The sequence below is a fragment of the Budorcas taxicolor genome, chromosome 5 (genome assembly GCF_023091745.1).
Source record: "Budorcas taxicolor isolate Tak-1 chromosome 5, Takin1.1, whole genome shotgun sequence".
In the NCBI taxonomy this organism is placed as follows: Eukaryota; Metazoa; Chordata; class Mammalia; order Artiodactyla; family Bovidae; genus Budorcas; species Budorcas taxicolor.
Window position 1 is genome coordinate 150,970,638 of NC_068914.1, and position 25,438 is coordinate 150,996,075.

Sequence of the window (25,438 nt, forward strand, 5' to 3'; positions counted from 1 at the left end):
TGACTCAGAGCAGAACCCACAGGAGAGGGAGTGACTTAAAAGCCTTTTCCCCCTCCAGGCTTGGGGTTGCTCCTTTGAGCCATTTCCAGGACACAGATAGAGACAGCCACACACGCCCCCCACCCCCGGGTACTTGAGCCTTCACAATTGAAGACACAAAGATTGACTCACAGTGGATCTGCAGAAAGCTTTATGGAGAGAAATTATTCCATCCTACAGAAAAGAGAAAACAGGCTGGGGCAGAGGGAAGGAATGGGGTGGGGTCAGAAGCAGAGTCCTTAAGCTGGGCAGACCCAGCCTTCCGTAGGCACACCCGAGGCCCAGGAGACAGGTGGGTGGTACTTGAGTCTGAGCTCAGGACTCCAGGCCGAGATGACTCCGCTTAAGCCCGGAGAAGAGCCCATCTTTGTTCCAGTGCCAAGGGTAGGAAGCAGGAGTGTCTACACTGCCCTCCGAGTCTAGGAGCTCTCCCTGAAGCTGTTTGCTGTGCCCTTCAGCCTGGCAGATCAAGGGGGAGAGAAGCAGTTCCAGGCCCAGCACCTGTAGGGAAAGCAAAGAGATGAAGAGAAGGGCAGGCCAGGCCAGACCAGCGCCTCAGGCCCAAGTATCACACAATTGCCCTGGTGCCTTCCCAGGGTGCAACTGCGGGTTCGGATCCAAACCTAAAGCAGGGCCTGAGGCTCTGTGCTGCCGGCTGGCTCCCCGTGGTCCTGTTGACTCTGTCAAGGAGAACACCCGCGTCTCCCTCTTCCCCCACTAACCGCAGCCTCCACCCTCCCAGGCTGCAGAGAAGCTCAGCCTAGGAAGAGAGAGCACAGAGGACTTCGGTGAGTCCCAGCCCATGCTCTGCTCCAGGACCTCATCCCTGCCCCAGGTCTGCATTCTTCCCCTCTGCCTGGCGAGCATCTCTCTCAGCCCAAACCCGCAGAGGTGAGAAGGGCCACCTGTGTACCTCCCATCTTCTCTCACGTGGGCTCCAGGCTGTGTTCAGAGAGGGGTCTCAGCAGCCAGGAGCCCAATCTCATGTGCCCCGAAGGCTGTGATGAAGATGTTGATGATGACAGTGATAAAGATCAAGGCGGTGGCCACGTTGTTAAGCTGGTTGAGACGCAACTGCTTTTCCACCTCATTAAGGTTCAGTAGAGCTGTGGAGAAGAGGGAGAAGCAAATGATGGTCGGGGGTGGGGAGATGACAGCCTGGAGCCTCCCCCACCATAGCCCCTCAGAGATCAGGAGTTGGTGGCCATTGTGCTGAAATGCCTTCTCCCTCACTGACCACGTGGGGTGTTCACGCACTCAATAGAGCCGATTTTGGAAACTTACATTGGGTCTTCTCAGAGTGGGGAATGCACGCTCTAGGAATGCTGCTACAAGTTAGTGAGCACAGTCATTTAGCAGGTATTGTACCGGCTACTGGATGGGATGCTAGGAGGTAGGTCAGGGTGCCTGCCTGCACTGTGTTGTTGTTACTTGGGCACTTGAAGGTGCACAGGGCTAACAGCAGGTTAGTGTATGACTGTGCAAACTCACGGTATGACAGGGAGGCATTCAGGACTTTTCTTCCCACCCACCCCCCGAGGCCAGCTCCAGGCCCGGGCTCCTTACCCATGACCACGAGGAGGATTCCGATGACCACCTGCAGGAGCAGAGAGATGCTAAGGAGGGTGACGAGGGCGAAGTAGTGATAGGAGGATGGACCCCGATCTAGCACCGCTTTCAGCTGCACAGTGTTGGACATGAAGAGCGACATGTCCAGCAAGCCCTCCGCCAGGCTCTTCTTGGTGGCGTAACGGTTCAGGTTGATGGGCGGGCTCCTCCCTGGGCTGGGGCTCCCGGGCTGTTGGGGACAAAATACAGGCTTATCTGGGAGGCTCCAGAAGAGAAGTGGTTGAGAAGCTGGGAAGGGGTGTGCTGAGTCACTTCAGTTTTGTCTGACTCTTTGTGACCCCATGGACTTAAGCCCCCCAGGATCCTCTGTCCATGGGATTCTCCAGGCAAGAATACTGGAATGGGTTGCTAATCCCTTCTTTAGGGGATCTTCTCAACCCAGGGATGGAACCCGAGTCTTCTGCATTGGCAGGTGGGTTCTTTACCACTATTGCCACCTCTGTTTCCCCTGAGGGGAGAGCATTGCAGAAGACAGGACGAGGAGTTCTGAGGCTGAGTGGAAAAGGAAAAGGCATCTCTCCTCCCAGAATGATGTGGGCCCCAAGGCGGGGTGCAGAGTGCCACAGATGGAACAGGAGCTGCGCGCTCTTGGGTTCTGCTCCAACTCGACCTTGTGGGGACCCCTGGAGCCGCAGCCTTGCTCGGGCACACACCCCAGCTGTCACACCCAGTCCATCATACGTACACGTCTGTGAGCATGCATCTATGCACACAGGAGTACAGGCCGGTCAAAAGCTCTTCATTTGTTTGTTATTACTTTTTAGCTAGAATTTATTGATGCATAATTTACATTTGATTTGCTTTTGAAATATTAATATGAAGTTTTATTCTCATGAAGCCACTTACTCTGAGAGAGGGTCACAAGCAGGGCTGTGGGGGCAGGGGGCAAACTGAATGCTGCAGGCAACCTGCAGTTTTTGAGGCGATTCATTTAGGATGGCGCTGGGGATGGATGCATGGCCTAATGAGGGCCCAGAGCGGGGAGACATGTTGAAAGGTTCTGGTCCCGCAGGGCACCATTGCCCCGAGTCCATGTGTTGGCGCTCGGGTCCGAAGGAGCAGCTTGAGCAACAGGGGTGTGGGCGCTGGGGGGTGGGGTACAGGTTGGTGTTTCTCCCTGAGGAATCCACTGACAAGTCAGGGTTGGTGTGAAACCTGGACTCACGGAGGCTAGGATGGGAGCCTGTTCACAGTCTGCCTTGGCTGACCTGCTGCTACTGCTCCTAAGTCACTTCAGTCGTGTCCGACTCTGTGCGACCCCATAGACAGCAGCCCACCAGGCTCTGCCATCCCTGGGATTCCCCAGGCAAGAACACTGGAGTGGGTTGCCATTTCCTTCTCCAATGCATGAAAGTGAAAAGTGAAAGGGAAGTTGCTCAGTCGTGTATGACCCTCAGCGACCCCATGGACTGCAGCCTTCCAGGCTCCTCTGTCCATGGGATTTTCCAGGCAAGAGTACTGGAGTGGGGTGCCATTGCCTTCTCCGTTGGCTGACCTAAAGCCCACCAAAGCTGTGAAATAAGGGTTGAAATGACTCAATGCTGACTTGGGTGGGCCAGTCACCCTGCAAGGTGGGGACTGTGGTTAGAGGACAGATGGCTGAGAGACTCGGGGAGGCGCTGCCTAGCAAGGGGTCCTTGTAACAGTCGTGTCTGACTCTTCGCGACCCCGTGTACCAGGCTTCTCCGCCCCGTGGGATTTTCCAGGCAAGAGTATTGGAGTGGGTTGCCATTTCCTTCTCCAGGGGATCTTCCCAACCCAGGGACTGAACCCAGGTCTCCCACATTGAGGGCAGATGCTTTACCTTCTGAGCCCCTGGGGAATCCCCAAAAGCAGGGGCAGGGTTTTCTTAAATTCCTCTGGACAATTTAGATGCAGCTTTGCCCTGAGGCAGAGGGATGGCTGAAATGACCAGAGGGGGCCCTCCCTATGGCCTGAGGATCCGATTAGATGAACCCCCGAATTCTGATGGATGCCCCTCTTTTGTTGACAGCCAGGAGCCCAGGAGCGACCCCCTCCCACCCTACCCCCCCCCCCCCCCCCCCACCCGCTTCGCCAGAAGTGCGGCCGGTGGGCCCGGACGGCCGCAGGGCGCGCGCCTGCCTCGGGCGCTGGGCCTTTAAGGCCGGGCGTCCCGGGAACAAAGGCCCGGCCTGCGCGCACCGGCCTGAGTCACTTCAGTTCCTCTGCCCGCGCCCGCGCCCTCCCCGCCCGGCCCGGCCCGGCCGCTCCTTGCCCCTCCTGCGCCCAGGGGTCTGAGGAGCCGGCGCGGTGGGCGCGGGCCGCCGGTGGCACCTGTAGTTGTCCGGGTCCTCTGGGCGGGGGCCGGGGCCTAGACGCCCCACAGCCCCCACCCCCCGGCTCTGGGCCTCCCACTTTGGGCCTCAGTTTCCACACCCCCAAACGGGGGGTTAATGCCATTCGGGAGGCGTCCGAGTGAGACGGAAAGAGATCTCTGAGCCTCGTTTTTCCCATCTGAGGTCGGTCTCGCAGGGACCCCTGGCCCTCAGCGTCTGTCTCAGCCCCCCTCACCTCCGCCCTCGCGCCCGCACTGTTCCTCCAGGACAGCGGGGCGGGGGGGCAGACCCCGGGGTCCTCCTTAGGGATGCGCGGCCCCCAGGCTGCCCACCGCGCCGGCTGAGCACCCAGGCCGGCCCTGCTGACGCGAAGTGGGGGCCCGGCGCTCTGGGCGGCAAGGGCACGTGGGTGTGACCCCGCCCCGGGCCGCGGGCGCCCCACGCCGCCGCGCGCGCACTCTTCCTCGCCCTGCCCTCGGTCCGTTTCAGACTGCCCTGTCCCCAGCCGGCTCGCCAAGTCCAGCTCCCCAGGCGGGTGTGGGTTCCAACTCTTGAAGCCGTGCACTGCTCCATTGTTCCGCCAGACGGTTATTTATCCCTTCATCCTTGCTGGCCTGTATTTTTGTTTCTTGAGGAAAATTGGGTTGGATAGGAAAGGAATGCCTTTTTGAGCAGAAAAGTAAACACAGTTTTGCAGCTGTTTATTGACTCATTTGAAAGGACCCTGATGCTGGGTAGGCTTCCCTCATAGCTCAGTTGGTAAACAATCTGCCTGCAATGCAGGAGACCTGGGTTCGATTCCTGGGTTGGGAAGACCCCCTGAAGAAGGAAATGGCACTCCACTCCGGTATTGTTGCCTAGAGAATCCCATGGACAGAGGACCCTGGCAGGCTACAGTCCATGGGGTCTCAAGAGTCGGACACGACTTAGCAACTAAACCACCACCACACCTGATGCTGGGAAAGATTGAAGGTTGGAGAAGGGGAGGACAGAGGATGAGATGGTTGGATGGCATCACCAACTCGATGGACATGAATTTGAGTAAATTCCAGGAGTTGGTGATGGACAGGGAGGCCTGGCGTGCTGCAGTCCACGGGGTCGCAAAGAGTCAGACATGACTGAGGTACTGAACTGAACTGAGAGACAGTAAGTTCAGTGGGAGCCACCCGCTTCAAGAGATCATTCTGCCCTTTCTTGGAAATGAGGTTACAGGGGTGTTCTCCCAAGGGGGTACATAACTGTCCTACCAAAAAGCCATGGGATGCCCTGCTCAGAGAGTTTAGGACCTGGAGCCCGCCTGCTGGGCCCTGAGAGGAGAAGGCCTGGTGGGAAGGCCAGGAGAGGAGGATTTGTGACAGCTGGTGGGAACCACAGGAGGAAGGCTAGGTCCAAATCGCGCTTCGGTGACAAGCTCGGTATTCCCATCGTCCAGCTCCCTTTCTCATCTGTGAGATGAGGGAGGCAGGATGGATGATTTCTTATGTCCCTTCCAAGCTAGGGCGGTCCAGGTGCAGGGAAGTTCCTCCTCTGAGTGCCGGGGATATACCCTCTAAGAGGCAGAGTCCAGGTGGCTGGGCACCAGGCCAAGGTCAGAGGCCCTGAGTCACTCACCCTAGGCAGCTCCAGGGCAGGGGTGGCCCTCCATTGAGTCAGTCAGCCCTGAGAAAAGCCACATGGCAGTTTCCCTGTGGATCAGCTATAACACAGGGCATTAGACACAACAGGCCCAGAGGAGCCGTGGGCTGTCGGCCCCATGTTGGCCTCAAGATGCCCAACTACCCAGAAAAGCCACCTGGCAGGAGATGGCAAAGAGCCAGGCTGGTTTCAAAAAAAGGAAAGGCGGATCCTAGCCCAGGAAGAGCGATTTGTTCAGGTGTGTGGATTGGGGCGACCTACTATGCCAACTCACCTTTAATGAGGTGCTGTAAGGCGAGTGCAGAGAAGGAGAGAGCAAACCGGGCAGTCAGGCAAGAAAAGGGAAAATTATTAGAGGGAAAAGAGAAGGTGACTGACTCTTAAGGAGAAACCAGCGTCCTCCCTTTCTGACAGAGTCCTTCTTATACCCCACCACTGAGAAGTTCTCCAAAGGGATGATCATGTAGCCGGAGGTCTGGAATCTGGTGCTCTCGCAGCTTTGAGAAGATAGGCACCAGTGATAACAGGATGCCATTTGGGCAGTTTGGTCAGTCTCAAGGATCACTGTGATTTACTCTCTGTTTGCAAGGTCAACATAATGAGCCATCTTAACAATGAGCCCCCATGTAGACCCTATAACCTGTGAGCTCTCAGCCTCTGTCAGGGTTAAGTGTGAAAAGGTGCCTGGGTGTGTCCTACTGTGGGCTTGCACAGTAGGTCCTGGAACTGGGGATGACAACAGTTTCCTCTTACAGATTACAGACCTTGTGCCTGACTCGGCTTAACACGGGACATGAGTCATCTTATGCAGTCCTCACACAGTCCCATGAAATTGGTCAGGGCACCCTTAGGTTGGTTGGTCGGTCAGTCGCTCAGTCGTGTCTGACTCTTTGCGACCCCGTGGACTGTAGCCTGCCAGGCTCCTTTGTCCATGGGATTCTCCAGACAAGAATACTGGAGTAGGTTGCCATTTCCTTCTTCAGTGTATCTTCCCGACCCAGGGATCGAACCTGTGATTATTGTAGTTGAAAAAAATGGAGGCTCTCCGAGAGCCTGGGTAACTTGTTCAAGGTTTGGCAACACAGATTTTATGCCAGTTCTCTGTTTGCCAGAACCTGTAATTGTAACTCCTACACTTCAGCCTCCCAGAAGATAGACTCCCAGCCTCCAAGGAGTTTAGGATCTAAAGATAGACTCACGTGGCTTCAGATGAAAGAAGACCGAATGTACCCTTGCTCAGGGGAGGTATAACACCCTTCCTGGGGCGACGCTTGCCTTGGGCTCCTCTGGTCACAGCAGGCTGTGTCCTGAGCCCCTGCAGAAAGGGCCCAACACCCATAATCAAAAGGCTAGAGTTCACACTGCTAAGAGGTGACCCAGGCAGCTGGGAGAATAGGGTTGACAGAGAAACTTTCATCTGGATGTTTTGGGTTTTGACCCCTCTGAGTGTTTGAACTATTATAAAACAACAACAACAAAAATTAAAACAGTATGCAAGACTTCCCTGGTGGTACAGTGGATAAGAATCTGCGTGCCAACGCAGGGGACACGGGTTCCATCCCAGATCTGGAAGATTCCACCTGCTTTGGAGCAACTGAAGCCCGTGGGCCACAACTCTTGAAGCCTGAGTGCCTAGAGCCTGTGCTCCACAACAAGAGAAGCCACCGCAATGAGAAGCCCGCTCACCGCAACAGAGTAGCCCCCTGCTCAATGCAACTGGAGGCCCAGCACAATCAAAAGTAAATACACTGGGGCTTCCCTGGTGGCTCAGAGGTTAAAGTGTCTGCCTGGAATGCAGGAGACCTGGGTTTGATCCCTGGGTAGGGAAGATCCCCTGGAGAAGGAAATGGCAACCCACTCCAGTACTCTTGCCTGGAGAATCCCATGGAGGGAGGAGCCTGGTAGGCTACAGTCCATGGGGTCGCAATTTAGAAAAAGAAATATGGACCTCAGGAGGCCAATAATTAATATAAAGCATAATTCTGTCTCACCTGGGACCCAGCTTCTCCGTGTGTAAAATGAGAATAATAGGCCCTGGTTAGCTCAGAGGCCTGTTGCAAAGATCAATGAGATAATGTGGGTGAATGTGCTTTGAAGACTGAAGTCTTAGAGCAAGGAGATGAGAGGGAAGTCCCTCCCACACAGGCCCACACGCCCACCTGTGGGCGGAGAGGCATCTGAGTGCTGGATTCTGACTTGGCCTGGCCCCACCCACACTTCAAGATTCCCGTTTGTCATCTCAGCAGCCCCTCACACCCATCTTTGAAATGGTTCCGCACCCAAGGGGGGCTTCCCAGGTGGCACTAGGGGTGAAGAACCCACCTGCCAATGCAGGAGATGTAAGAGACATGGGTTCGAGCCCTCGGTCGGGAAGATCCCTTGGAGGAGGGCATGGCAACCCACTCCAGTATCCTTGCCAAAGCCCATGGACAGAGGAGCCTGGGGGGCTACAGTCCATGAGGTCGCTAGGGTCGCTAAGAGTCAGAACACTAAACGCTGACACACACCCATCCCATCGGAAACCTTTCTCTTCACCTGACAGGAGCCTCTTTCAGGGAGGGAGCTTCTCAGACAAGCCCACCTACCCTGGGTTCCCTGCTGTGCAGACCCGACTCCCCCACCCCCACCCCCACCCCCTGCCTGGTTGGCCCCCACCTCCCTCTCCAGCCTGTGTCCTGTTTCCCCTCCCTCCCGGGAGGGGCTGAGACTCACCCTCCCTCCTGGGCCACACCACATGACTCACCGTGCCTGAACACACCCCACCCTTCCACCAGCTCCAGTCCCTCCAGGGCTGAAGGCCTTTCTTCCCCGTGGACCCCCACCCCCGGGTCAGTCCTCCCCTCTTAGACCCTCCTCTCCAGGAGGCCCCTCCAGTGCCTGTTTCCTAGGGGGAATGCATCTTCCATGTTCCTGGGTCCCCACGGTGCCCGGTTCAGTGGCTTGCCCACATTAAAGGCACCAGAAAATGATGACAGCATTGAATTTTTTTATATGAAGGATTTACTTCAAGGAGTTCTTCCAGAAAAGGCAAAAAAATGGGATCTCTAAGGGTGGGGTTGCAGACCCAAGAACTGCTGGGTGAGGGGCGTGGTGCTTGGACAGTGAATATCAAACTGAAGCCCCTGGCCCAGGGGTAGCCCTTTCTCCCGGCCTCAGGGAACCTATGACTCAGGCTGGCCGCTGCCACTGCTCTTCAGGCCAAAGCCCGCAAAGGCCCGGAGCCCCGAGGCCTGTGTCTGGGGCCGGCACTCAGCCTGCAGCCTTGCTGTGCCAAGCGCAATGGGTCTCGCCCTTAAAAGTCAACAGTCTCTAATCCACCGCGGGTGGGGTGTCCGCGGGCTGTTCCCGTAATAACACCCAACTGGTCCAGAAGTCTCCTCTCAGGCGGGGGGCGCAGCCTTGCGAGGCGCCAGCGCTCCCCCAGGTGCCCGCGGGCCTTGCCGCCGGCACTTCGGACTCCGCTCACCGCCGGGGGAGGGTGTGCAGCGCCTCCTCGTCCGCCAGGGGGCGGCAGCGCACCGCGCGGCTGGGCCGGAGGGCCGCTGATCCCGCAGAGGTGAGGTGACTTTCTGACAAAAGGGAGAGGGACTTCCTAGCGCTTCAGTGGGTACGGCTCGGAGTTCCCAATGCAGGGGGCCTGAGTTTGATCCTTGGCCGGCGGGGATAGATCTCACGTGCCGCAACTCAGACCCAGTGCAGCCAAATTACTCCCCCACCCCCCAAACCCCAACCCTCGCCAAGGTTCTGTGTGGATTTGCCACACAGAAACTGCTGAAGAAATGGAGCAGGAGTTCTTTCCCAATAAGCATGTGGCCCCGGGGCCTCGAGACCCAACCGGCACTTTGCTCCCGGCTTTGGGGTTCTTGGCAGCATTCCCCAAGCACTCCTGACCCACCTCTACTCGTGGTAACCCCGCCCCATCCTTCCAGGACCAACACGTTGGCCAGAATTTAAACAATGATAACTGAATACTGAGAATACCGTATACCATGCTGACCCCCATGAAGTGGATTTTTTCTCCTGTTTTTGGCCACACCAAGCGACTTGCAGGATCTTAGTTCCCTGACCAGGGATTGGATTTGGGCCCTTGGCAATGAAAGCCTGGAATCTTAATCACTGGGCTGCCAGGGAATTCTTGTGAAGTGGGAATTAACAGTTCCGTTTTACACGTAAAGATACTGAGGCTCAGAGATTAGCTGCACAAAGTCACCAGATAATAAGGGACAGTCCTAGCGCCAGAACCCTACACCTGAATTCTCTTTTCTGTTACACACCTGAGGTTCTCAAATTGTGGTCCCTGAAGCAGCAGCACCTGGGCACTTGTTGGAAACACAGATTCTCAGACACCACCCTAGACCTTCTGAGTCAGAGACACAGGCTGGAACCCAGCCATCTGTGTTTTCACAAGCCTCCAGGGGATTCCGACGCAGCTAAAGTGTGAGTGCCATCCATCGACTCCGCGCTACCACACTGAAGCTGGCGCTTCACATGCCTGCCACCGTCTAAGCTCTGTGCTAGACCCTTCCTTCAGTTGGCTGTCCCTGAATTCCTTTAACAACACCCATTGTACAGACGAGATGGGTGAGGCTCAGAACAGTTCAGTACTTTTGCCCTGGGATCACCCAGCTGTTGATCTTACGAGTTGGGATGTGAACCCAGACAGGCTCTGGAGGCTGTGTCCTTAACCACCACAGTCTTTGCATGCATGCTCAGTCCTGTCTGACTCTTTGCGACGGTATGGACTGTAGTGTCTGCCAGGTCCTCTGTCCATGGAATTTTCCAGGCAAGAATCCTGGAGTGGGTTGTCATGCCTTCCTCCAGGGGACTTCCAGATTTAGGGTTTGAACCCACGTTGCTTGTGTCTCCTGCATTGGCAGGCAGGTTCTTTACCACTGAGCCACCTGGGAAGCCCATTATAGTCTTTAGTCCCTGGAAACCCCTCAGAGGTGTACCCTAGTCTGAAGGATGTGGAGGGAATCTTTCCAGCTCTTCTCACTGAACAGGGTGTAAATTCAGTCCTGCATTTGATTCCAGCTGGCAGCACAGACCACCAACCCCAGTCCCAAGTGCCAGGTGCTGCCCACCCTGTTTATAGGGCCTGACCTGTTCACCCTCAGACTGTCTTCATGTCTTCACTCAAACATTTACAGAGCCTTTCTTGGTTTTGTAGAACCTTAGATTTTGCGGTGAACCTGAGTCCAGATGGGAGGCAACACACATGTAAATGAAAACAACTCTCAGAACAATTAATCGTTAAGCAGATAGGTTCATCAGTACCATTTTGTAGATTCCATATATGTGCATTAATATACAGTATTTGTTTTTCTCTTTCAGACTTACTTCACCTAGAGTGATAGGAAGGGGGATGAAGGCTCAGGAGGGAGGGAAAATAGATTTACATACATATATGTGTGTGCTCAGTCCCTTAGACGTGTCCGACTCTTTGTGACCCCATGGACTGTAGCGCACCAGGCTCCTCTGTCCATGGGATTCTCCAGGTAAGAACCCTGGAGTGGGTTGCCATTTCCTTCTCCAGGGGATCTTTCCAACCCAGGGATCAAACCCATGTCTTTTGTGTCTCCTGCATTGGCAGGTGGATTCTTTACCACTACGACCACCTGGGAAGCCATATATATATATAATTATGGCTAATTCACGTTGTACAGCAGAAACCAACACAATATTGTAAAGCTGCTATCCTCCAATTTTAAAAAGTCATAAAGCAAAATATCAACATTCCACATGACGGTGCACATTAATTTTGTACCTTCCCACTGGATGATATGTTTGCAGAAGGTGAGAATTATTTCCTTGGAACCTCAGGCAGTTAGAAGCCACGAGGGCTGTGCCGACAGCCCCTGGCTGCCATCCAGGGTAGCAGACCTCATCAGGAGATCATATCTGACACGGAGATGGGAAAAGGGAAGGTGGTGAATTTCCCACCCCACCCAACCATAAGCAGAGCCTGCCAAGATCCAACATGTCCTCAGCTCCCTGGCATGTCCAGAGGTCCCTGCCCCTCCCACATATCCCTGCTCCCCGCATCCTCTAACATGACAAGGTTTAGCAGAGAATCAAGTGCCTAAAGGGGGAAGCAGAAAGGGAGATAGCAGGGCCTTGTAGTCCCACTCCAGTAGATAAGCTTCACGGGAACAAGGACTTATCTGTCTTGCTCACTGCTGTGTCCCAGAAATCGGCGCCTAGTCCGGCGCACTGGATGAGAGAATGACGGCTCTGTCACCCCTGTGTTCATTCAGAAGGGGCTGAGGGGGCAGGACCACCGAGCAGTGCTCCCTGGACCTCCCACATGGAGCTCTCTGCAGGGACAGGAGGTGGTCGTCTTCCACGGGTGTGTCCACTCCTGACGTGGCCCTGGTGTGACTTCACAGCCTCTGTGTATGTGTGTGTGTCCACTGTCTCTGGAGTGGGCCATGCCTGGTGCCGGGCCCGGACAGGCAGGTGCAGGGCAGGAGATGCTATTGTTCTCACTGCTGCAGCCCAGCTGCCACTCCAAGCAGGTGAGACCCAGAGGGTGGGCACTGGGTGCCCATGAATCAAAGCCAGGTGCACATGGCCCTCAAGGTCAGCCAGCTCTGGGACTTCTCTGGTGGTCCAGCCGTTAAGACTCTATACTTCCACTGCAGGGAGCGAGGGTTCCATCAGTGGTCAGGGAAACTAAGATCGCTTAGAGGCTGCACAGTGTGATCAAAAAGTAAAAAAAAAAAAAAAAAAAATCAGCCAGCTCTGAGTCATATGCCTCCTTGGGCCCAGAGCCTAACTGCCAGGACTGCTGCTGCCCCAGCCCCAGGAGTCACCCGCTCTCCCTCCAGGCCCAGCAGAGCCGTCTTCCCTCCTTAGGATCACAGCTCCCGGCCCTAGCTACTGCAGGCTGAGCAGAGGCTCTGGTGTGGTGGGCTGGGGTCTGAAAGAGATGAAGGTCAGGGAACGGGCGGTTCTGCATTTGGAGCCAGGGCTGCCATCTCTTCCCCTAGTGACCTCAGGCAGCTCACGAGACCCTCTGCTTCCCAGCCTCCTCTTCGGCAAAACGAGAAGATGCCAGCCCTCCAACTCCTTTATTGTGAGGAGCTAGTGTGTGGTTAAAAGGGTGAGCCGCTGCTGAACTCGGCCAAACCCTTGGCGAAAGGGCCGTGGAAGCCCCAGGCCCGTCCTCCTCGGGAATGACCCATTGGGGTTGCTGCCCACGTGGGACAGCCCGAGCTCCACAGCGCTTCACATGTAGAGCCTCTCTTTCCATAACTCCGTTTCTCCAGGTCTTATCACATTCCAGGCCCTCTTCTAAGCATGTTTATGTGTTATCTCAATTCCTTCTCATAGACCTTAAGAAGGGACATGCAGGTTTAGAGAAATTAAGCAATTTGCCTGAGGTCACACAGCTAGAAACAAGGGAGTCGAGATTTGAACCCTGGTCTGTCTGGAAAAAGTGGAAGCAGTGACAGATTTTATTTTCTTGGGCTCCCAAATCACTGCAGTTGGTGACTGCAGCCACGAAATTAAAAGACGCTTGCTTCTTGCAAGGAAAGGTATGACAAAGCTACACAGCGTATTAAAAAGCTGAGACATCATTTTGCTGACAAAGGTCTGTATAGTCAAAGCTACGGTTTTTCCAGTAGTCATGTAGGGGTATGAGAGTTGGACCCTAAGGAAGCCTGAGCGCCGAAGAACTCTGGTGCTGAAGAAGACTCTTGAGAGTCCTTTGGACAGCAAGGAGATCAAACCAGTGAATCCTAGAGGAAATCAACCCTGAATATTCATTGGAAGGACTGATGCTGAAGCTGAAGCTCCAGTACTTTGGCCACCTGATGCAAAGAGCTGATTCACTGGAAAAGACCCTGATGCCGGGAAAGATTGAGGGCAAGAGGAGAAGAGGGTTACAGGGGATGAGATGGTTGGATAGCATTGCTGACTCAGTGGACACGAGTTTGAGCAAATTCCAGGAGACAGTGGAGGACAGAGAGGCCTGGTGTGCTGCAGACCATGGGGTCGAAAAGATTTGGACACGACTTAGCAACCAATCAACAATAAGAACTGTCTGATGCAAGAGTTCCTGCTGTTAACGTTATTTATTTATTTTTCGTAGACTCTGGCTGCCGATGAGGAAACCATGCCTTTTTTTTTTTTTAATATTTATTGGCAGCCTTGGGTCTCAGCTGCGGCTTGCAGGCTCTTTAGTTGTGGCGCTCAGGCTGAGTCGCTCCACAGTATGTGGGATCTTGTTTCCCTGCCCAGGGATTGAACCTGCGTTGGGAAGTTCTGTAAGCCTCTGGTCAGCTCTTGTTCTCTTACCACCTTCGTGGAAGGCCAGTGCGTCTGTGTGCTCAGCCGCTTAAGTCGTGTCCAACTCTGTGGCCCTGTGGACTGCAGTGGAAGGCCAGAACCCTGAGTAAATCTTGCCTCTAGTGCCCAGCTGAGTATCTGGCCAGCAGTGTGTGCTGAGGAAGGGAGGGAGAGTGGAAGGAAGGAGGGAGGAAAAGCGGGTAGGCGACTGATCCTGCCCTGAACCACCAGCCTGGACCCAGGCTGCAAGCCCCTTTCCACGGCCCAGCATGATGCGCAGGCAGTGAGGCGGTTGCTGGGTCATTACTGTGCCCTCACTTTTTCTAAAAATACAAAGAGACGAGCCCTCCGAGGTCACCAAACAGATCTCCAGCTGCCCTCTTGGGTCAGTGCCTGCCACCGGGCACCTGCTCCCTCTGGGCCCCACCTGACAGCTGACCCTATATCCCTGGAGCTGTTTACTGATGGACTAAGTACAGATGTGTGGAAGTAGCAGCTCTGAGCAGCCTGTGCTGAGCTGTGGGACACCTGGGTGGTTTCGGGGTCTTTTCCCCAAAGCCTGGTCAGAGCAAACCCTTCTTCGCTGGGGCTCCGTTCCCAGGGCCATCAGTCCCTTCTGCCCCTTTGGAGTCTGAGCAGCAGCTGGGTTCAAAGATAAGGACATCGGCCTCAGAGTCAGGACACTAGAGTCAGGCTCCAGCATTGCCCCCAGCATCTGCAGGACCAGCGACCTCTGTTAGCCTCCTATGCAACGGGGAGTAATAAGACACCAAAGCAGTGACAGTGTCATCCTGTTTTGAAAGGTGTATTTCATGTGTGGAGATGAATCTCATGAGATTTGGACTGAAATGTTAACAGCATCATCACTGGATGCTCAGATGGAGGTACCCTTATTCTTTGGGCTCTATCTGTATTTCCAAGTTCTTCCTCAAGGAACACACGCAGCAAAAGAAAAAAATGTTAGAACAACCACCCCACAGTTGATATTTAAGTATTGTCTTGATTTACAGGACAGTTTGGGCTTCCCTGGTGGCTCAGTTGGTCAAGAAACACCTGCGGTGCAGGAAAGGTGGGTTTGATCCCTGGAGAAAGAAATGGCAACCCACTCCAGTATTGCCTGGAGAATCCCATGGACAGAGGAGCCTGGCAGGCGACAGTCCATGGGGTCACAAGAGTTGGACACAATTTAGGGACTAAACCACCAAAGGACAGTTTGAGGAGAAAGTTAGTGAAGGCAGGTCGCAAGCTTTAAAGGGCTTTGCAAGTGTCGGGGGTTCTTATTTTTATTTTATTTTATTTATTTTTTGGGGGGGTTTCTTATTTTAATATTTATTTTTATTTGGCTGTGTTGGGTCTTAGTTGCAACACTCAGGGGTCTTTGACCTTCATTGCGACATGTGGGATCTAGTTCCCTGACCAGGGATTGAACCTGGGCCCCCGGCACTGGGAGCTCGGAGTCTCAGCCACTGGCTGGACTCTGCGGAAGCTCCAGTGTCGGGGGTTCTTAACACTCCTTCCGGCAGGGCATTTAGGAACTGGGACCCCAGGTATGGGGAGGGAGTAAGTCTTCCAACTCCACACAAAGAAACCCCATAAATCAGCTCTGCTGCCCTAGGGTTACCCTTCCTCACCAGGTCAGAAGGGGAGAGAATGATGGTCCCATCTGTGTGATGCCCTGGCTGAGGACGGGCACGGCCATGTAGCGGGGTGCCCTGGCGTGCTCAGTGCGTGAGTCAGCAGCACTGACTGAGCGCCCACTGTGTGCAGTGCCCTGTGCCCTGTCCTGAGAAGATAGCTCTGTTTGCTTTCCTCAGTCAACAAGTGTATCGAGCATCTCCCTGTTTCGCGGAAGTCAGAGTACAGAGGGCGTGGCCTGGAGGTGGGGAGCCTGGGCCGGGTTACAGAGAGGGGTGGGCGCTGTGTGGGGGAGAGGAAAGAAGCGGGAAAGCAGAGGACCACCACTCTGGGGAGCCTGGAGGAGCTCTTGTGGACTTGAAGGCCATCGTGGCTGGATCGTGAGGGACGAGAAGAGTCTTCCAAAATGTCCTTTGTCTGGGGGTCACAGAGCCCTGCTTTGGGAAACGGCTTCCTAGGGGGAGAGGCTAGTGGACTGTCTAAGTGGTGTTCATGTAACCCCAAGGGACCCCTGGTACAAAATGTATTAAGGATTTCAAGATGGTGATGGCCTTCAGCCAAGCACAGGGCCTTTCTCAGTGCTGGCCCTTCTGAGCAGCCCCTTGAAGCCAGCCCAGCCTGCTCGCCTGCGTGCATGCTAAGTAGCTTCAGTCGTGTTCAGCTCTTTGCGACTCTATGGACTGTAGCCCACCAGGCTCCTCTGTCCATGGGATTCTCCAGGCAAGAATACTGGAATGGGCTGCCATGCCCAGCCTGCTCGCAAGTGCAGGGAAAAGGCTGAGGGATTTCTGTCGCTGGGAGGACCACCAGCCTTGGGAAGCTGGGCGACTCTTCACAGCATCTCAGGTTAAGGTTGGGCTCCAGAGGCGAGATAACCTGACCAGATCTGGTTCTGTACTTAACCCTTCCTGTTGGTGGCGAGGGATGTGCTCTCTTCTCTAATGGTGCCTGCAAGGCTGGAGGCCCCAGGCTCCCTTCCCAAGCACCCAGACAGGGAGGCAGCCAAGAACACAAACGCACACACCTTCGGGGTGGACGTGGGAAGAGATGCTTCTGAGGGAAGTGCTGGCCTCACGTTAAGGCCTCGAAAGATGTGCTCTTCTGTCTGCCAACAGGCCATCTGTTTCAGCCCTATGCCCCACCCTCTCGTCTTTCTAATGAGGAAACTGGGGACCAAAGAGGCCAGGAGAACCATCCGGGTCACACGACTCACCAACACTGAAACCAGAACTCAGGTTTTACAAATGCCCCCTAAGCGCCCTTCCCCTAAAGAAGCCCTCTGCATTGGATTGTGGGGGCTGGGGGTGGGGGCTGCCCTCGGCAGTGGTCTTCAGGCCTCCAGACCCTCCAGAGCTGAAGAAACCACTGCTGCCCACTGGAGGACGCTGCTCACGGGGCTCTAGTGGTGTGGAGAGGAGCTGAGATCTGGGTGGAAGAGGCTCGTGACCTTTCACCCTTAGGCTCATGCCTTTTCACCCTTAATTTGAGCAGACGGTAGAACAGACAGGGAAGGAGAGAGCCCTGCGCCAAAGGTAGTCCTGTTGCTAAAACCTGTTTGGGGCGGAGCCTGGGCCCTTCCTGTGGGGGAAGGAGCTCTGTCCTGTTAAAGGTGCCAGAGGAGAGTCCTAATGTGGGTCAACAATAAGACTGGGAGAACCAGGAGTGGAGACTCAGGACACAGGAGGGGATGTACACATGGGGGTCTGGGTCCCTGTGGACCCAGTGGGCCCCCTGCCCCCACTTCAGGAAGCAGGCCTGAGCCCTAGGGAAAGCAGCCAGGCTGAACCCATACACGGCCCCCGGGCAGAAACAACTCCAGTCACCAATTAGCAGCAGAAAGTGCCCAAGGGCATCAAATATTTACCTTGTACAGGGCAGAATGTTTGCACATGTGTGATCGAATAGAATTTGTACAGCTACCTCAGGACACAAGCTGAGGCTGTGTTGTAAGGACGAGCAATGAACGCAGAGGAGTGAAGTCACTTCCTAGAGACCATCTGACTAGTTTAGTCCTGGAACTGGGAGAGAAGCTGGCTTTGCTGCCTTGGTCCAGCTCCCTGCCCTGGCCTCTGGCTGATCTCCACCTCTCTACCTCCTTCCAGCGCTGTGCCCTGCGGCCCGTGGGCAGAGGTAGCAGGAGGCGCTGGCAAGTATTTGTGGAATCAGGATGGCACTTTCTGTCCCTACCTTGAGAATGTCCTCTGTACCCCGACTCGCCACCACCCACTGAAACCTTCTCCGAGCAAGGATGTTGGCCCCCATCCCCCGGAGGCCTTTGATGATACCTTCGGTCTGCTGACTTGTCTGTTCTCTCATTGGACCGTGAACTCCTTCAGGGTCAACAACTTATGGACAAACAAATCTGTTTACAGTAAGTTCCTGACATAGGAACGAATCCCATTCCAAGAGCGTGTTGGAGTCCACAGCCATACCACTCTGAATCATGCCCGATCTCCTCCAAGAGCATGTTTGTTAAGTTAAAAAAAGTGAGCCTAGATATCCAGCTAACACAGTCGGCTGTCCTGTAATAGGTTTATAATACTTCTTGAACAAAGACTACATAAAAAACAAACACAAAAATAAACACTTTTGATCTTACAGGACAGTACGTTGAGAAGTACCCCAGACACATGAACTAACTTACGTGATTGGACATGTGAATGCACGTTCGCATATTTGAAAGTTCACAGCTTGAAGGTTCATGTGTAGGGACTCCCTGTAGTTTATGAATTGAGGTGACCTGCCTAGGCCCCATGGCTTCAGACAGGAAACAACAGCTATTTGTCATCCGTTTCCCAAAGGGCCATGTGTTCTTCCTTCCCTGGCCCTTGCACATGGTAGACACAGGCAGGTCTCCCTTTTAAAAACATCTTAAATTAACTTAGAAGGAGCACTGTGAGGGAGGGCTGGAGAGGGGTGATCCGTATGGCAATGGACTCCCCACAGTTCAGTTCAGTTCAGTCGCTCAGTCGTGTCTTGACTCTTTACAACCCCATGGATGGCAGCACGCCAGGCTTCCCTGTCCATCACCAACTCCCAGAGCTTACTCAAACTCATGTCCATCAAGTCAGTGATGCCATCCAACCATCTCATCCTCTGTCGTCCCCTTCTCTTCTTGCCTTCAATCTTTCCCAGCATCAGGGTCTTTTCAAATGAGTCAGCTCTTCGCATCAGGTGGCCAAAGTATTGGAGTTTCAGCTTCAGCATTAGTCCTCCCAATGAATATTCAGAACTAATTTCCTTCAGGATGGACTGGTTGGCTCTCCTAGCAGTCCAAAGCACTCTCAAGAGTCTTCTCTAACACCACAGTTAAGAAGGATCAATTCTTTGGTGCTCAGATTTCTTTATAGTCCAACTCTAGCATCCATACCTGACTACTGGAAAAACCACAGCTTTGTCAGCAAAGTAATATCTCTGCTTTTTAATATGCTGTCTAGGTCTTCCCTGGTGGCTCAGTGGATAAAGAGTCTGCCTACAGTGTGGGAAAGCCGTCTTCAGTCCCTGGCTTGAGAAGATCCCCTGGAGAAGGAAATGGCAACCCACTCTAGTATTCTTGCCTGGAGAATTCCGTGGACAGAGGAGCCTGGTGGCCTACAGTCCATGGGGTCACAAAGAGTCGTACACAACTGAGTGACTAACACTTTTCACTTTCAGATTTGTCATAGCTTTTCTTCGAAGGAGCAAGCGTCTTTTAATTTCATGGCTACAGTCACCATCTGCAGTGATTTTGGAGCCCAAGAAAATAAAGTCTGTCACCGTTTCCATTGCTTCCCCATCTATTTGCCTTGAAGTGATGGGACCCGATGCCATGATCTTAGTTTTCTGAATGTTGAGCTTTAAGCCAACTTTTTCACTCTCCCACAGACTCCTTTAAATGGCAAGCCCACTGGATATTTTTCTAATCTCAGACTAAGGAAAACCTTTGTATACATGATGTGAAATCCAGAGGTCATAACAGATCAGTGAATGTGATCATGTAAAAAGTAAACCTATTTGAATACAAATGATCGAAATAACAGGGCTTCCCTGGTGGCTCAACTGGTAAAGAACCCACCTGCAGGGAGACGGGGATCCAACCCCTGGGTTGGGAAGATCTCCTGGGGGAGAGAATGGCTACCCACTCCAGGATTCTTGCCTGGAGAATCCCTTGGACAGAATCCCACGGATAGCCTTGGTGGGCTACAGTCCACAGGATCGCAATAGAGTCGGACACGGCTGAGCAAATAAGTGCACACGTGATCATAGTAACAACAGCATATACCCTCACAGCAGATTTTCATACCAAGCCCTGTGCCTGACCCTTTCTCTACATTAACTCATTTCATTCTCATAAAAACCCGTGAATCTGAGGTTCAGTAACTGAACTCGTGGTCACTAAGCTGGTACATTAGACAAACCAGAATTACCAAGCAGTCTGCCTTCAGAGAGGCAGCGGTGGGCTCAGCCCAGGACTGAAGGGTCCTCGGATGTGGTCCGAAGATGGGAGGTGAGGTTGGTGGGTTGGGGGTGGGGCAGGTGGAGCAGGGCCCGTAAGGAACTTAGACTTTATCCTAAGAGCCCCGGGGAGTGGTGAGGTTTCCCTCGGCAGAGGGACATCCTTACAGTTTAGCAGGGTATCCACGGGCAGTACCACTTCCAAGCAGGTGGCAAATAGTACACCACGATCCGGGTTGTGGGGGTCGTGTGGTGGTCCTGGCACTCTGGCTCCTGTCTGGATGTCAGGGTCATGGGAGTACCTCTCCTTCCCACGGTTTCTGTGAACCCACAGCGGGGCCAGCTTTAGGTCCTGCAGGCTGAAGGGCCCCCAGCCCTCAGCGAGGTCCCAGTGGGACTGCGTCTAGATTTTACAACTCCCTGAAGCTTCACCCCTCACCTCCTGCCTGCTGACAGCAATCTGCCAGGGCAGAAATAGCCCCAGCACGTTCACAGCGCGTGCCCCATACATGTCGTACACGCCGGCCAGCCAGGGTTTTGAGCCTTCTGATGCGAGGCCCCTGCTCCCTTCCAGGCCAGGACCGAAGGCTGGCTGATCTACTGCCTTTGCCAGAGTCTTGGGCATTCTGATTGCAGAAGTCTCTGGAAGGGCAGCACTATTGGAGCTCCAAGGAGCTGGTCCTAAACAGAGGCCTTCTGGCTGAGCCCTGAGCCCCTAGGGGGATGGTGTCTGCTGAGGGTGGACGTCACTGAGGGAGCTGCTGGGCGTCAGCAGGCTGGCTTCTCTCCCCGGGTCCCTCCTCCTGTCTTGTCTTATCATGCAGCTGGGCTGGGGCACTGCCAGGCTTTGTGGGAGCTGCCTCTGAAGGCCAGGGGCGGGGGGCGGGGTCTGGGCCTCAATGTAACAGGAGAGCTTTCAGAGCAAACCAGCTAACCACAGGTGTGGTCTGTGACATAAGCTGTCAGTTTTGGGCAGAGAGCCCTCCTCCATTCTCAGCTCTGCTCATCCCTCCAACTGTCTAAAATTTAGGTCAGGCTGTAGGAAAATGCTTATCTTGTGTGCATTCTTGTTGCATTCTTGCAAGAATCTATGAAGTGAAGTGAAAGTTGCTTAGTCGTGTCTGACTCTATTGCAACCCCGTGGACTGTAGCCTACCACGTTCCTCTGTTCATGGGATTTCCAGGCAAGAATACTGGAGTGGGTTGCCCTTTCCTACTCCAGGGGATCTTCCCGACCCAGGGATCAAACCTGTGTCTCCTGCATTGGCAGGTGGATTCTTTATCACTGAGCCACCAGGGAAGCCCTGCAAAAATCTGTAGCAGATAAAAATGTGGACTTTGAACTGAGTGGTGTCCAAGCCTGGCTTTCCTGCTCACTGGCTTAGTGACCGTGGGCAGGCTGAGTTCCCTGATGGAGACAAATGATGGTCCTCACCTCACTGGGCTATGTGCCGATGAAAAGGGAAAATACATGTAAAACGATTGCAGTGCCCTTGGAATAACACTGGAGATATTAATACCAATGATAATTGTTATCATTGTTGGAGGGAGTCAGGGTTGAGCTTTCTGTGCTTTTCCCACCATTTCCAGAAGCTCTGCTTTGTCAATTTGTTAATCTTTTCAGTTTATTTTGGTAATCTCTGTTCTTCCTCTCTCCTTTGAACCTTCTACTCGATTCCTTCAAGCACGTTAGTAATTCTAGGTCTCTAGAATTCAGTGTGTGCTTTATGCTTAGAGCACATCTCAATGGGATATTTTTATGCAAATGGCTGAAGTTGGGCCCTGGTCTCAAAAAATTAACTCAAAATAGGATATAGACCTACATTAAAGAGCTGAAACTATAAAACACTTAGAAGAAAATATAGAAGTAAATCTTTGTGACCTTGGGTTAGACAGTGTTTTTTTAGATATGACACCGAAAACATAAAGGATAACAGAAAAATTAATTGGACTTTGTTGAAATTAAAAACTTTTGAGGATTCCCTGGAAGTCCAGGAGTTAGGACTCTGCGATTCCACTGCAGGGGGGAATGGGTTTGATCCCTGCTCAGGGAACTTAGATTCCATTTGCCTTGCTGCATGGCCTAAGTAAATAAATAGACGAACCATTAAAAAGTAAAAAAAGAAAAAAAAACAACTTTTGTGTTTCAAATGACACCAGCAAGAAAATAAAAAGAGAATAGAATGGAGAATATATTTATAAACCATATATCTGACAAAGGGTTAATATCCAGAATATATGAAGAACTCTTCTAACCCAATAGATAAGACAAAAAACTCAATTGAACATGGCCATTTTCTTAAAAAGCTGCACAAACAATTGATAAGCACTTAATGCTGACATGGTCATCATTAGTTATCATTGCATATCAATGAGACACCACATCACACCCACTAGAATGACTGCAATAAAAAAGATTGAGATACCAGCTGTTGATGAGGAAGTGCAGAAACTGGAAGTCTCATTGCTGGCAGGGATGTGAAATGGTGGGACCACTTGGGCTGCTTGGCAGTTCTTCAAAAAGCTAAACACAGAGTTACCATATGCTCAGTCGTGTCTGGCTCTTTGCGGCCCCATGGACTACATGTAGCCCACCAGGCTCCTCTGTCCTTGGAATTTTCCAGGCAAGAACAATACAGGAGATACAAGAGACATGGGTTTGATCCCTGGGGCAGGAAGATCCCCTGGAGAGTTACCATTCTCTCACTCTCTCTTTAGTTGCTAAGTCGCGTCCAACTCTTGCAACCCCACGGACTGTAGCCTGCCAGGCTCCTCTGTCCATGGGATTCTCCAGGCAACAATACTGGAGTGGGTTGCCATTTCCTTCTCCAGGAGATCTTCCTGACCCAGGAATCAAACCCGGGTCTCCTGCATTGCAGGCTGATTCTTTACCAACTGAGCTATGAGGGAATTGAGTTACCATATGACCCAGCGATTCCACTCCTAGATATACACCCAAGAGAAATGAAAACATTTGTCCATGTGAAAACTTGTACATGGAGAAACCACCCACCTGTCCACCAGCCAAAGCAACTTGATGTAAAATCCTATTGGTCATTGGGCAAAATAGTAAGGCATGATGGATAAGAACACTTGGAAAAAAGAAAGACTGAAGAGGGAAGACTTGCCCTACAAAACAGCATCTATTGAATAAACAGATAAGTCAACTTTGAAACAGGTCTTAGTATAAATAAGAACCAAATTAATGTTAAGGAAGTATCACAAACTTACCACAGGAAAAGAGATACACTATTAATGAAATAAACTTCAAATAGCCCAAATTGCTAAAGATAAAAAAAGAAACAATAAAACCAACAGACAAGGGCTTCCCTGGTGGCTCAGTGGTAAAGAATCTGCCTGCCGCTGCAGGAGTCATGGGTTCGATCCCTGATCCGGGAAGATCCCACGTGCCTTAGAGCAGCCAAGCCCGGGCACCACAACCATCGAGCCTGTGCTCTAGAGCCCGGGAGCTGTAACGATCGAACCTGTACTCCTCAACAAGAGAAGAGGCCGCAGTGCGAAGGCCATGCCCCCCACCAGAAGAGTAGCTCCTGCTTGCCACAACTAGAGAAAAGCCCGTGTAGCTATGAAGACTCAGCACGGGCAAAAATAATTAAAATTATTAGACAAACAAACAAACCCAGAAGGCAAGATAGTGACTGTAAGGGGGAAAGATTTTCCAAACATTAAACCAAGCGGCAGAAATCACCAAGAAGAAGACTAATAGATATCAAAATGTTTAAACTTCCACCACATGAAACACTTCTTAAAAGGCAAATGTTACAGATTTATAATCTGAGCAAAGAAATACATTTAACAGCCTTTTAAGTATATTTATGATCCCGTATGTATATGGGTGATCCCATATATGTATGTATCCCATATGTATGATCCCATATGGTCCCATATGTATGTATAGTATACACACACAGGTAAAAAGTGGACAGCTGAACTCTCAAATTTTAGCAGTTGGAGGCTGTGAGCTTGGTGGTACTGTCTGGTTCTACCACCTGTGTGACCTTGGGCAGGGCAGTTAACCTCTGTGATTTCCTCGCAGGTGAAACAAAAGTAACAATAGTGCCATCCTGGTAGGGTTGTTGAGAGGACTAAACGGGTTAATGCACGTCAAGACATAAAAAACTGCACCTGGCGAGTGGTAAGTGCTCAGTGACTCTAGAATGATGTTCTCTTACCTACGGGCTTCTTTTTGGTTGACCAGGATACTAAGGGTTGTCCTGAGAACTTGGTAACATGTGAGAATATTGACATTGACAGACTAAGAAGTTACAAGAAATGAACAAGCGAAAATAGGTCAGGCACATCAAGGAATAATGGCAGTGCATATTATATTACAGAAAGCCAAGGAGACGTTTTATACTTGTGATAAGTTGAAACTGTCTGCAACATATGACCAAGTGGAATTCCCACTTCCTGCCATTGGCCAAGAAGATGTCATGGAGGAGGTAGGCTCTTAGAAGGCAAAGAAGGGGGTTTCTTAGTTGGAACTGTGCCTGTGTGTGCGCGCAGTAACTCAACCGTGTCTGACTCTTTGAGACCTCATGGACTGTAGACTGACAGGTTCCTCTGTCCGTGGGATTCTCCAGGCAAGAATACTGGAGTGGGTTGCCATTTCCTCCTCCAGGGGACCTTCCTGACCCAGGGATCGAACCTACGTCTCTTGTGTCTCCTGCATTGGCAGGCGGATTCCTCACCGCTGTGCCACCAGGAGTAGTTAGCACTGGGAAGCAGCATAGGTGGCTGCAGCTTAGGATGTGGAGGGAAATCTGGAAGGCGAGGATGGCCTGGGGTGTGGCTGGTCTGCCAGGCCACTGGACTGTTACAGGCCAGAGGTCCCCAAGGCCTTTGCCTGGCTGCCCCTCTAGTGCAATGACCCTTCCAGCATAAGGGACCTCTTCTGATCACCAGTCTGGTTCTCTCTGTGACTCTGGGCTCTTCTGTGTAGGTGTGAGGTCCCCTCCAGAGACAAATTAATCTCTCACATATAAACACATTTCACAAGCATCTGCAGATAAGTGTTCTGCATAGAAACAAGCGTGTTGATGGATAGTGGGGTGGGGGGGCGGGTGGGTGGAGGTAGGGAGCTTGGTGCACAGAATCCTGGCACTGATGCTGAGTGTGAGCCTGGAGCTGTGAACCCGTGTGCGTATGGTTACGTGCAGACGGTACTTTCCAGTGACCTGATTCTGGTGTGCCCAAGGAGGATTGCAGACTTGGCTGCATCTCAAGGGCTTTCGCTCACTCCCCACCACCCCCAGGGCAGCAGGGGGCGGGTGCCAGAGCCTGTGTTTACCGGGGGATGTCTCCTCTGCTCTGCCCTGCTGCCCCTTCCTGGCCTGGGCTGTGCAGGGCATGTGAACCATGCAGCCCTGGCCACAGGCCACCTTCAAAGAAGGAGCTCACTCATGACTCAGCCTGGGCTTCTGAGAAATGAGGAAAAAGGTGGGGAGACGTTT

At 52.7% G+C, this 25,438-nt stretch overlaps 1 protein-coding gene across 1 annotated transcript; it reads right to left on the bottom strand.

Moving 5' to 3' along the window:
• Positions 1-173: 173 nt before the first annotated feature.
• Positions 174-20,589, bottom strand: NINJ2 (ninjurin 2). The gene is made up of 8 exons (XM_052640634.1): positions 20,397-20,589; positions 9,067-9,169; positions 6,013-6,097; positions 5,875-5,887; positions 4,201-4,529; positions 1,606-1,837; positions 953-1,145; positions 174-540 (listed from the first exon to the last, which is right to left on the bottom strand). Exons 1-7 carry the CDS (start codon positions 20,587-20,589, stop codon positions 988-990), a joined length of 1,113 nt encoding a protein of 370 aa, XP_052496594.1. The 3' UTR covers positions 174-540; positions 953-987.
• Positions 20,590-25,438: the final 4,849 nt, after the last annotated feature.